This window comes from Salvelinus alpinus, chromosome 2 (assembly GCF_045679555.1).
Source record: "Salvelinus alpinus chromosome 2, SLU_Salpinus.1, whole genome shotgun sequence".
In the NCBI taxonomy this organism is placed as follows: Eukaryota; Metazoa; Chordata; class Actinopteri; order Salmoniformes; family Salmonidae; genus Salvelinus; species Salvelinus alpinus.
Window position 1 is genome coordinate 65994866 of NC_092087.1, and position 12893 is coordinate 66007758.

The following is a 12893-nucleotide window of genomic DNA, read 5'->3' on the forward strand; positions in this document are numbered from 1 at the left end:
AACTCAAATTGTTCAATGCAAATCGGTTTCCTCAAACCATTTGAGTAAAATTAACTAATCAGGTTTTACAGTGACAGTTTCCCTACGCATGCATGGGTGCATGTGAAAATATGTTATAAATATGTTTGGGAAAACCTGTTTATTACCTCATCACAATGGGGTAGAGTATAGCTGTCCTATGGCCTGAAACATTGCTGACTTTTGTCTACCTTATGACTTACGACAGGGTTAGTTATGTCTAGCTTATGACAAGTTGTTATGTTTACCTTGTGACAGAGAGGTGCCTGGCAGTGCCCATGGTTGTGTGATTCGTGGGACCGTCTGGTTTATTTAAGGTGACGAGGAGAAAGGGAAGAGAAAGAGAGAGAGAGAGAAAAGACAGCACACCTGACTTCCTCCACAATAAACAGTTGGGATCCATCCCAAGTGGCACCCTATTTCCTATGTAGTGCTTAGGGCTCTGGGCCATAGGGCTCTGGTCAAAAGTGCACTAGATAGGGAAGAATATAGGGTGCCATTTCAGACGCAACCTCGTAAAATGAGCTGGCGTGGTAGGCGGCCAAGAATATCAAAACGTCTGCCCACATCGACAAAACCTCAACAAGACACCGGGTCCCTTGTTTTCCATGGGAGCAGTGAACCGCATAAGCGACACAAAAATGAGGACAAAACAGAGACGGTTAAATAGTATATTAATGACCTCCATCTTTTGCGGCATCTTCTAAAAGGGTTTGGTATATTGTGATACCCTCTAATGGAGGCGGTAATAGAGCAGCCGTGTAGATAGGGGCAGGAATTTATATCTGGTATGCATCTGATAAAAAAAACAGTGATCTTATCACTTTGGGTCGACTGGGCCTTTCTTAGCGAGACAATACATCATAGACTGAGAGATGTGGGTCGTGAATGTGCTGTTGCTTGAGTCCTCTCTCCACGTTCTCTTTAAATGCTTACGCCCTTCTACTGTGAAGGTATGGCTTATTCAAAGCCCCTATGTGAGAATAATGGATAAATTGCAAAGATTTAAGGATAGCTTGGACTATTTATCCATAAATTGCAGGGTTCATTCTATCCAATCATTGATTATGATTTTGACTCTGCCTCCATAATGAGCTGGTGTTGTGCACTTTTCATTCATAACACTGCAAAAGGTCACTTTCACACAGCTGTTTTGCATATACGTGCATCAGAGAGGTAAACACAGCTGCAAGCCAAAACTGGCAATGCCAATACTGTGACGCTTCCAACACCACGTGTGGGTTCAGGTCTACCCGCAGGTGCCAACGTCAGTACCGCCATGGCAGAGCCTAACAAAGCGTTCAGTGTTGGGGCGAGCAAAGTCGCTGCCGCCGTCAGATTGAGCAGAAAGGAGAAGGTGAGTTATTGCCAAACATACCCTGTGCCAATGTTGTTGAGTCATTGTGTATGTGGCAGTAAAGTGGGCCAAATAAGCAACTGAGGAGATGACAGTCAGGCTGGCCATGAAGGGAATATAATAGGCCTACCTACTATCTAAACATACAGTACCATTCAAAAGTTTGGACACACCTACTCATTCAAGCGTTTTTCTTTATTTTTTACTATTTTCTACATTGTAGAATAACAGTGAAGGCATCAAAAGTATGAAATAACACATATGAAATCATGTAGTAAACAAAAAAGTGATAAACAAATCAAAATATATTTTATAGTTGAGATTCTTCAAAGTAGCCACCCTTTGGCTTGATGAGAGCTTTGCACACTCTTGGCATTCTCTCAACCAGCTTCACCTGCTGCTTTTCCTTCACTCTGCAGTCCAACTCATCCCAAACCATCTCAATTGGGGTGAGGTCGGGTGATTGTGGAAGCCAGGTCACCTGATGCAGCACTCCATCACTCTTCTTCTTGGTCAAATAGCCCTTACACAGCCTGGAGGTGCATTTTGGGTCATTGTCCTGTTGAAAAACAAATGATAGTCCCACTAAGCCCAAACCAGATGGGATGGCGTATCGCTGCAGAATGCTGTGGTAGCCATGCTGGTTAAGTGTGCCTTGAATTCTAAATAAATCACAGACAGTGTCACCAACAAAGCACCCCCACACCTTCACACCTCCTCCTCCATGTTTCACGGTGGGAACCACACATCATCCTTGGAACCAAAAATCTCAAATTTGGCTTCATCAGATCAAAGGACAGATTTCCACCAGTCTAATGTCCATTGCTGGTGCTTCTTGGCTCAAGCAAGTCTCTTCTTCTTATTGGTGTCCTTTAGTAGTGGTTTCTTTGCAAGAATTCGACCATGAAGGCCTGATTCACACAGTCTCCTCTGAACAGTTGATGTTGAGATGTGTCTGTTACTTGAACTCTGTGAAGCATTTATTTGGGCTGCAATCAGAGGTGCAGTTATTCGAATGAATTTATCCTCTGCAGCAGAGGTAACTCTGGGTCTTCCTTTCCTGTGGCGGTCCTCATGAGAGCCAGTTTCATCATAGCGCATGATGGTTTTTGTGATTGCACTTGAAGAACCTTTCAAAGTTCTTGACATTTTCCGGATTGACTGACCTCCATGTCTTAAAGTAATGATGGACTGTTTTTTCTCTTTGCTTATTTGAGCTGTTCTTGCCATAATATGGACTTGGTCTTCTACCAAATAGAGATATCTTCTGTATACCACCCCTATCTTGTCACAACACAACGGATTGGCTCAAACGCATTAAAAAGCAAAGACATTCCACAAATTAACTTTAACAAGGCACAACTGTTAATTGAAATGCATTCCAGGTGACTACCTCATGAAGCTGATTAAGAGAATGCCAAGAGTGTGCAAAGCTGTCATCAATGCAAAGGGTGGCTACTTTGAAGAATCTCAAATATAAAATATATTTTGATTTGTTTAACACTTTTTTTGGTTACTACATGATTCCATATGTGTTCTTTCATAGTTTTGATGTCTTCACTATTATTCTACAATGTAGAAAATAGTAAAAAATAAAGAAAAACCCTTGAATTAGTCAGTGTTTCCAAACTTTTGACTGGTACTGTATAACGGGCTATTTCAGAATTCAGAGGTGAGAGAGTGTATTAAATCAAATCAAATCAAATCAAATCAAATCAAATCAAATTTATTAGTCACATACACATGGTTAGCAGATGTTAATGCGAGTGTAGCGAAATGCTTGTGCTTCTAGTTCCGACAATGCAGTAATAACAACAAGTAATCTAACCTAACAATTCCGCAACTACTACCTTATACACGCAAGTGTAAAGGGATAAAGAATATGTACATAAAGATATATGAATGAGTGATGGTACAGACGGCATAGGCAAGGTGCAGTAGATGGTATAGAGTACGGTATATACCTATGAGATGAGTACTGTAGGGTATGTAAACATAAAGTGGTATAGTTTAAAGTGGCTAGTGGTCCATGTATTACATAAGATGGCAAGATGCAGTAGATGATATAGAGTACAGTATATACATATACATAAGAGATGTGTAATGTAGGGTATGTAAACATTATATTAGGTGGCATTGTTTAAAGTGGCTGGTGGTACATTTTTACATAATTTCCATCAATTCCCATTTTTAAGGTGGCTGGAGCTGAGTCAGTTTGTTGGCAGCGGCCACTAAATGTTAGTGGTGGCTGTTTAACAGTCTGATGGCCTTGAGATAGAAGCTGTTTTTCAGTCTCTCGGTCCCTGCTTGGATGCACCTGTACTGACCTCGCCTTCTGGATGATAGCGGGGTGAACAGGTAGTGGCTTGGGTGGTTGTTGTCCTTGATGATCTTTATGGCCTTCCTGTGACATCGGGTGGTGTAGGTGTCCTGGAGGGCAGGTAGTTTGCCCCGGGTGATGCGTTCTGCCGACCTCACTACCCTCTGGAGAGCCTTACGGTTGTGTGCGGAGCAGTTGCCGTACCAGGCGGTGATACAGCCCGACAGGATGCTCTCGATTGTGCATCTGTAGAAGTTTGTGAGTGCTTTTGGTGACAAGCCGAATTTCTTCAGCCTCCTGAGGTTGAAGAGGCGCTGCTGCGCCTTCTTCACAACGCTGTCTGTGTGGGTGGACCAATTCAGTTTGTCCGTGATGTGTACACCGATTATAAGGATGTTATAACTACTTATGAGTTGTTATGACAGTTTACAGCAAGTGTTATAATAGACTACAAGGGTAGGCCTATCATAAAGCATTATGAATGCATTTGCCTCATAGAAAGTTACTAAAAGTTGTCGTGAAGATAGCCTCCCCTTCTTAGCTTATCTAAGATAGCGTTAGCAGGAAAAGTTCCAGCAAGCCAACTGTTACTCAGACAGACCTTATCAAAGCACTTTTCATATCAGGGATAATTACGCCCCAGATGTAGCCACTGAGAGATGTTAATGGTTACTGTGCAAACAACAACCACTATAAAGACTTTCCCTGTGGGAGAACATAACATCCTAACCTTTAGGTTTTACAATGTATAATTCAAGTTAAAACTCTACAGTGTTCAAAAGTAGTCAACTGTATTAGTGTTCATTTTCAATTCTTTACAGTTACTGAAACTCCCTGAAAGCTAACACTAATAGTGTTAAATGTAACACTAAAAAGTGTCTACACTTCACAGTGGTAGCTAACACAGTGTAGTATTTAACAACATCTACACTTTTTTGCTGTGAGATAACCGTCACAAATGTTGGGCTGTCGATCAATTTAGAAAAGTTGATCAAAACTATATTTGTTTTTAAGAAAGCTTGAATTGTTGGGAAAGGGCCAGTGGTCAAGTCAGCTTAGATGAAAAAGCAATTCCCCCGGGACTGTAATCCAAAATTAACTCCAAGATAACTACAGTAAAAAGCAGTTGGAAAAAGTCCCTAATGTTCCCTTCAAAAACATGGCAGACAATATGTCTGTCCCAGACCAATTCTCTACCTCTCTCTAAGATAGCATTGAGAAATAATCATCTTTGGGTAGGTTTTTTGTCTTATCCAAAGGGTGGCATGTCATAATCAGTGCCTTGGCACACTTCATGTGGTGGCTGAGTTGGCCCTAGTCTAGTGCCTAGAAGAAACTTGGTAACACTTTCTAGTGTTATAATTTACAATAAGTATATCATAAGGCATTATGCAATTTTAAGGTATGTGTGCCTCATAGAAAGTGTTACCAATTGATTTGTGTTGTTGTTTTATATTACATTTGTATCCCTCTGATTATACAACAAAATGTGTATTATCCCTATCCAAATATTGTTGTTATTGTTGATATTTTAATCATATTTTATTTCAAGTGCATGCTCAACTTTTTAAATGCCCCAACACCCTTTTATTCCAAAGTGGAGCATTATAATGTTGACTTTAGCAATGATACACTTCCAATTCACGGTTTATTATAACCCTGGAGACAGTAAGGTCGCAGGTTGGTCTTCCTTGATTTTTACAATGAAACACATGCATGTCTTCCTCTTCAGGAGAGGTGAAGGTCGAGTGTTATATGAGGTCCTCCTCTCTAAAAGGACGTGTGTACGTGCAGCCGGACTCAGTTCCAACAGTTCCTGTGAGAGTGCCAGTATTTACCAAGCAGGTGTTCAACTCGGTTTAATATTAATCCTCATTTATTATATGCTGCTGGTGTAGAGGAATTTCTAGGTAAAGGAACACGACCTTTCGTCAGTATCCGGTTTCAGCGAATGAGTCAAACATCAATGGGTAGTGAATTGCTGTCGACAGTTTTGAAGGTGTTGCTGTTTATTATCATTACGGTCCAGGTATTTCTGGTTTATGACATAGGAGATGTATTTCTGATTTTATGATTATTACGATATTATATTTATAATGTTGCATCATATGTTTAAAATCAACTCTGAATATATAGTTGTTTTAATGTTAGGCTATAGTCACTCTTCATCCTAGTATAAAAGTCAATTTGATGACATCATATATACATTGAATGACATCATATATGGATGAGTGTCCAAAATAGGCTAATTTCATATTGCAAATTAACAAAGCTTCATTGCGGGTCAAAACTCTTTCTATTATGAAAACAACATTGGGGACATCAAATCATGATATGTACCTAAGGACTTCATAACACATTCATAATTTAGTAACACATTTATAAGCAGTAAACATAACATGCTTGTGTAAACAACCACTTTAACTTTAACTGAAAATATAAAATAATGAGTGGTTATAGCTTAATAATAATGATCTGAATGACAAAAACAACAGCGAATTGGAAAAAACGGCACGCTTTGTTTCTACCTTTGAATGGGCCTTGGCCCTCAGCGGTTGGCCCTGCCCTCGTTATGCTGACGTCAGGGGTTGGGTTACTTTGGACTACGTGTGGAGTGAAGTTGAGGGGGGAGGGGGTGGGGTACAGTACGGTGCGTCGGCGCCATGCGACTCGACCAGAACGACACACTGCAAACGACAGTCAGACAATTGGTAATGTCGTGCTCAAACAGTATTTTATCTATTACGAAACCCAAAAGGAGGGCAATTCACCACGTGATTAAATAATTTAGCTGGGATGCCGCCGCTCTCCAATTTCGTTTGTATTGTTTTAGGAGTCTTCCAAAACTTGCACGTTAGCAGCGCGTGAAAAGAGCTAGGTTTAAAGGGGTGCTCGCTCTGCCTTAAAGCATGGAGACGGAGAGCGCAAAGGAAAGCGCCGTCGTGACCGATTTGGACAGGGACCAGCAGTATTGTGAGCTTTGTGGAAAGATGGAAAACCTGCTTAAATGTGGACGATGTCGGAACTCGTTCTACTGTAGTAAAGAACACCAGAAATCGGACTGGAAGAAGCACAAGCAGTTTTGTAAAGAGGCCGAAAAACCTCAGTGTCAGCCGCAGCCCGAATCAGCACAACGACCCGCACGGACTGCGAAAGGAGGGCAAGGCAAGCAGTTAAAAAAGAAAAGCACCGAGCAACCGAATGACACAGCTTCTCAGAGCACCACAAACACTGGACGTTCAAATCCGCCTGCAGATGGCGAAAGAATGAAAGATTTGATCACTTCGCCAACTCGCTCGGGTAGTGTGTCTGACAGCAAGCAGACTGGGGAAGGAATTAAGCTCAGCTATAAGACCAACGGACAAACGATGTCCCCCCCGCAAAAACTGGCTATGAACTATATCGTTCCATGTATGAATAAGCATGGCATCTGTGTTGTTGACAATTTCCTTGGAGAAGAGACTGGACTGAGTATTTTGGAAGATGTTAGAGCCCTCCACAAGACTGGTAAATTTACTGACGGACAGTTGGTTAGTCAAAGAAGCGATTCCACTAAAGATATACGAGGAGACAAAATAACTTGGACTGAAGGAAGAGAGCCTGGTTGTGAGAAGATAGCCTTTCTCATGAGTCGCATGGACGACCTGGTCCGACACTGTAATGGTAAACTGGGAAACTACAGAATAAATGGAAGGACGAAAGTAAGTAAACACTGAAAGTGAGTTGCACATTATTATTAGATGTTAACTTATTGAAATAGTTATTTATCTTCTCCAGTTAGGCCTGTTTAAAAGTTATGACTCTTAAACATTTGTTTTTGCAGCAACATAATAATCATAATATTGAAAACAGGAATCAAATATTTAAAAAAGTGTAATAGTAATAGTATGAATATGGTATCATGAATTATACTATTATAAGAATATATAATACATATAATCTTATAATAACATATGCCTATTCTTAATATAATAATTAATAAGAGTAGGCCTATACTTGGAAAATATTTGGAAAATATTCAGACCCCTTGATTTTCCCCCCACATTTTGTTATGTTAGACATTCTAAAATTGATTAAATATTTTTTCTCCTCAATCTACACACAGTACCCCATAATGTAATAATAATAATAAAATTTTGCAAATGTATAAAAAAAAAACTGAAATATCACATTGTACATATATTTTTTATTTAACCTTAGCTAAGTCAGTTAAGAACAAATTCTTATTTACAATGACGGCTTACACCGGTCAAACCCGGACGACGCTGGGCCAATTGTGCACCGCCCTATGGGACTCCCAATCACGGCCGGTTGTGATCCAGCCTGGATTCCAACCAGGATGTCTGTAGTGACACCTCTAGCACTAAGATGCAGTGCCTTAGACCGCTGTGCCACTCGGGAGCCAGGTATTCAGACCCTTTACTCAGTACTTTGTTGAAGCACCTTTGGCAGCGATTACAGCCTCGAGTCTTCTTGGGTATGACACTACAAGCTTGGCACACCTGTATTTGGGGAGTGTCTCTCATTCTTCTCTGCAGATACTCTCAAGCTCTTGTCAGGTTGGATGGGGAGCATCGCTACACAGCTACTTTCAGGTCTCTCCTTAAATATTCGATTGGATTCAAGTCCAGGCTCAGGCTGTGCCACTCAAGGACATTCAGAGACTTGGCTGTGTGCTTAGGGTCGTTGTCCTGTTGGAAGGTGAACCTTCACCTCAGTCTGAGGTCCTGAGCGCTCTGGAACAGGTTTTCATCAAGGATCTCTCTGTACTTTGCTCTGTTCATCTTTCCCTCGATCCTGCCTTTTGGCAAACTCCTGAAAGGCCTGATTGGTGGAGTGCTGCAGAAATGGTTGTCTTTCCGGAAGGTTCTCCCATCTCCACAGAGGAACTCTTGAGTTCTCTCAGAATGACCATCAGGATCTTGGTCACCTCCCTGACCAAGGCCCTACTAACCCGATTGCTCAGTTTGGCTGGGCGGCCAGCTCTAAGAAGATTCTTGGTGGTTCCAAACTTCTTCCATTTAAGAATGATGGAGGCCACTGTGTTCTTGGGGACCTTCAATGCTGCTCTGACATGAACTGGTCAACTGTGGGACCTTATATAGACAGGTGTGTGCCTTTCCAAATCATGTCCAATCAATTGAATTTACCACAGGGGCACTCCAATCAAGTTGTAGAAACATCTCAAGGATGATCAATGGAAACAGGATGCACCAGAGCTCAATTGCGAGTCTTATAGCAAAGGGTCTGAATACTTATGTAAATAAAGTATCTTTTATTTTTAATAAATTAGCAAACATTTCTAAAAACTGGTTTTCGCTTGGTCATTATGGGGTATTGTGTGTAGATTGATGAAGAAAAACATGAATTTCATACATTTTAGAATAAGGCTGTAACGTAACAAAATGTGAAAGTCAAGGGGTCTGAATACTTTTCGCATGCACTGTATGAACGAGAATATTAAAGTATTGTAGCGAATTCGGAAAGTAGCCCTGATATGACTAGAACCGTAGTCTGCAGCTGTGAGGCCGGTTGGACGTACTGCCAAAATCTTTAAAGCGACATTGGAGGCAGTTTATGGAAGAGAAATTAACATTCAATTCTATGGCAACAGCTCTGGTGGACATTCCTGCAGTCAGCATGCCAATTGTACCCAGCACAAGGTGCACCTGTGTAACGATCATGCTTGTTTAATCAGCTTCTTGATATGCCACACCTGTCAGGTGGATGGATTATCTTGGCAATGGAGATATGCTCACTGACAGGGATGTAAACAAATTTGTGCACAACACTTTGTATGGAACATCTCTGCAATTTTTTATTTCAGCTCATGAAACATGGGACCAACACTTCACATGTTGCGTTCATATACCTTTTCCACTGTAAATAGTAAAGTACAGACCCCCCCCCCCCCCAAAATACTTAAGTAAAATTACTTTAAAGTACTACTTAAGTACTTTACACCACTACTTGAAACAAAACAGAATCAGTGTTACTCACAATAAAATAACTTGGTGCTTATTAAATTGTTAAATTAATTAAATATTACAGTCTTAATAAATGTAACTATTACTGCGATATGCTACTTTCCATATGCTAGGATATTTTAGTTACAGGACAAAAAAAGCTGAGAGAATGGGGTATTCCCTATTACTGAGGAGTCCAGATTCTCTTTCCCTCCACCACCACCACCTCCCTTTTTTTTTGTAGGGATAATGGAGCTCTGTTGTCCTAACATAGGTTTTTCAGTATATTTATGAGGAAAGTGGTGGCGGGGGCAAGATTTGATCCCATGCAGTTATTGGCCATGTATGCTTAGTGGACTACAGCACAGCTACTGTGCCACACACCCTAACAACCTCTCACTCTTAACAGTAGAACCGCTGGGCCTCGAGGGACCCCCCTTCAAGCTAATGAGGACTCATTCTGACTGCAACATTCTAACAGTGTAATTTATATATTTCATATATGCTATCGCAAAAAAAATATGATTTGGTTGTGTTTATGAAGGCCTTGGGTAACATTAGAATACAATTGTTCTTTTATTTCAAATTACACAACATTTTCATTAGTTTATAACAGAAAACACCCAAATAAACTGTATGCTATATGTAAAAACAGAAAACACCCAAATTCAAGTGTTAAATCAATTTTATTCGTGGATTGCCATTGATACAACAGTGAAACAGAAAGAATGTGTTCGAACACAGTAACAGCTTCTGTTTATAATGACAAAATAAATACCCCAACCACCAAGACATGTGGTCAGATGATGAAAACATCAGTAGCCTAAACATCATTTATAAGCACCAATTGGCCTTGATAGTGAAAAATCATAACAAAAGCAATAATGGCATTGTAATGAATGTGTCTATGACAGCAGTCAAAAATAGGTAATTGTTGTCAGCTCGTGCTTACATTGTGTCTTCACGCAATGGCACAAATCTTTGTAACTTTCACTTGCTTGACACACTGACGTACAGTGCATTCGGAAAGTATTCAGACCCCTTGACTTTTTCCACATTTTGTTACGTTACAGCCTTATTCTAAAAAATATATATTTAAAAATTCTAGACATTTTTGCAAATGTATTAAAAATATAAAGATACCTTATTTACATAAGTATTCAAACCCTTTGCTATGAGACTCAAAATTCAGTTCAGGTGCATCCTGTTTCTGTTGATCGTCCTTGAGATGTTTCTACAACTTGATTGGAGTCCACCTATGGTAAATTCAATTGATTGGACATGATTTGGAAAGGCACACACCTGTCTAAGCAAAAACCAAGAAATTAGTTTGAATGAATTGTCCGTAGAGCTCAGAGACAGCATTGTGTCGAGGCACAGATCTGGGGACGGGGTACCAAAAAATGTTTGCAGCATTGAAGGTCCCCAAGAACACAGTGGCCTCCATCCCTCCAATACATTTTTATAGAACGTTAGCAAAAATAGATAAGATCTTGCTATCAATGGAAAGGCAAATACCTTTCTATTTGTGGAAATATCACCCTGATTAACTCTTTAGTCATGTCCCAGTTGACCTATTTGTTTATGGTCTTGCCTACACCTAGTGAACAGTTTATTTTTATTATATGGAGAGAAAAAAAAGATTCAATTTTATTTGGAACGGCAAGCCAGAAAATAATTAAAACGGGCCTATTTATATAATGAATATGAATTCGGAGGACAGAAATGAATAACAAAAAATAACAAAGAACAAATAATACAACAAATACTGGTTAACTTCTCTGGGATATGTGGGACGCTAACGTCCCACTTGGCCAAAAGCCTGTAAAAATGCAGAGCGCCAAATTCAAATAAATTACAATAAAAATCACACATGAAAGACACCAAATTAAAGCTACACTTGTTGTGAATCCAGCCAACATGTCTGATTTCAAAAAGGATTTTCGGCGAAAGCAAACGATGCTATTATCTGAGTTAGCACCATAGTAAACAAAGAGAGATAAGCATATTTTAACCCTGCAGGCACGACACAAAACGCAGAAATAAAAATATAATTCATGCCATACCTTTGACGAGCTTCTGTTGTTGGCACTCCAATATGTCCCATAAACATCACAAATGGTGCTTTTGTTCGATTAATTCCGACGATATATATCCAAAATGTCCATTTATTTGACGCGTTTGATCCAGAAAAACACCGGTTCCAACTTGTGAAACGTGACTACAAAATATCTCAAAAGTTACCTGTAAACTTTTCCAAAACATTTCAAACTACTTTTGTAATACAACTTTAGGTATTTTTTAACGTAAATAATCGATACAATTGAAGACGGGATGATCTGTGTTCAATACAGGATTAAAACAAACTGTAGCTAGCTTTCTGGTCACGCGCATCTAACCGGACACTTCCAGTGACCCTCGTTCAAAATTGCCGTACTTCTTCATTACACAAAGGAAAAACCCTCAACCAATTTCTAAAGACTGTTGACATCCAGTGGAAGCGGTAGGAACTGCAAGAAGGTCAATTAGAAATCTGGATTCCCAATGAAAATCCATTGAAAAGAGAGTGACCTCAAAAAAACTAAATCTGAATGGTTTGTCCTCGGGGTTTCGCCTGCTAAATAAGTTCTGTTATACTCACAGACATGATTCAAACAGTTTTAGAAACTTCAGAGTGTTTTCTATCCAAATCCATCCAAAATAATATGCATATCTTATCTTCTGGGGATGAGTAGCTGGCAGTTGAATTTGGGTATGCTTTTCATCCAAACGTGAAAATGCTGCCCCCTCTCCTAGAGAAGTTAAACTCAAATATACTAATTGATAAAAAACATTTATTTTTTATTTTTTAATGTTTAAAAAGGCAATCTTTGTAAATTATATCATAAATACGACTGGTAGAGTTATGTCATACATACTTTTTTTCTGGGTGTTCGCCAGCTCATGTTTTTTATTCATACATGCAGCTAACAAAAACATATGTACATTTCTGCTCTACCCAAAATTACAACCAACTAATTGCAGCACTACCGCAAAAATGGAAGAGGAAAGAGTAAGTAACTTGTCTGTCGGCCCTGCATTAAAGACCATAATTTGTTAGTTGTTTTGGTACTGTACATATGTAGCTTGTTTTTGGTCATAGATCCAGGAATGGCTGAAGATTTGCAATATTTAACTGGAGCTAACCCTGCAGATAGCACTACTGTGCGATCTGAAAAGTCATAGTCAATCG

At 39.7% G+C, this 12893-nt stretch overlaps 1 protein-coding gene across 1 annotated transcript in view; it reads left to right on the forward strand.

The window, feature by feature from the left end:
- Positions 1–6325: 6325 nt before the first annotated feature.
- The window catches only part of LOC139544087 (egl nine homolog 1-like), a 37556-nt gene continuing 30988 nt past the window's right edge, over positions 6326–12893 (forward strand). The window contains exon 1 of the mRNA XM_071350841.1: positions 6326–7396. Coding sequence (XP_071206942.1) covers positions 6605–7396 — 792 coding nt within the window. The 5' untranslated portion in view covers positions 6326–6604. The remainder of the gene's footprint in view (positions 7397–12893) is intronic.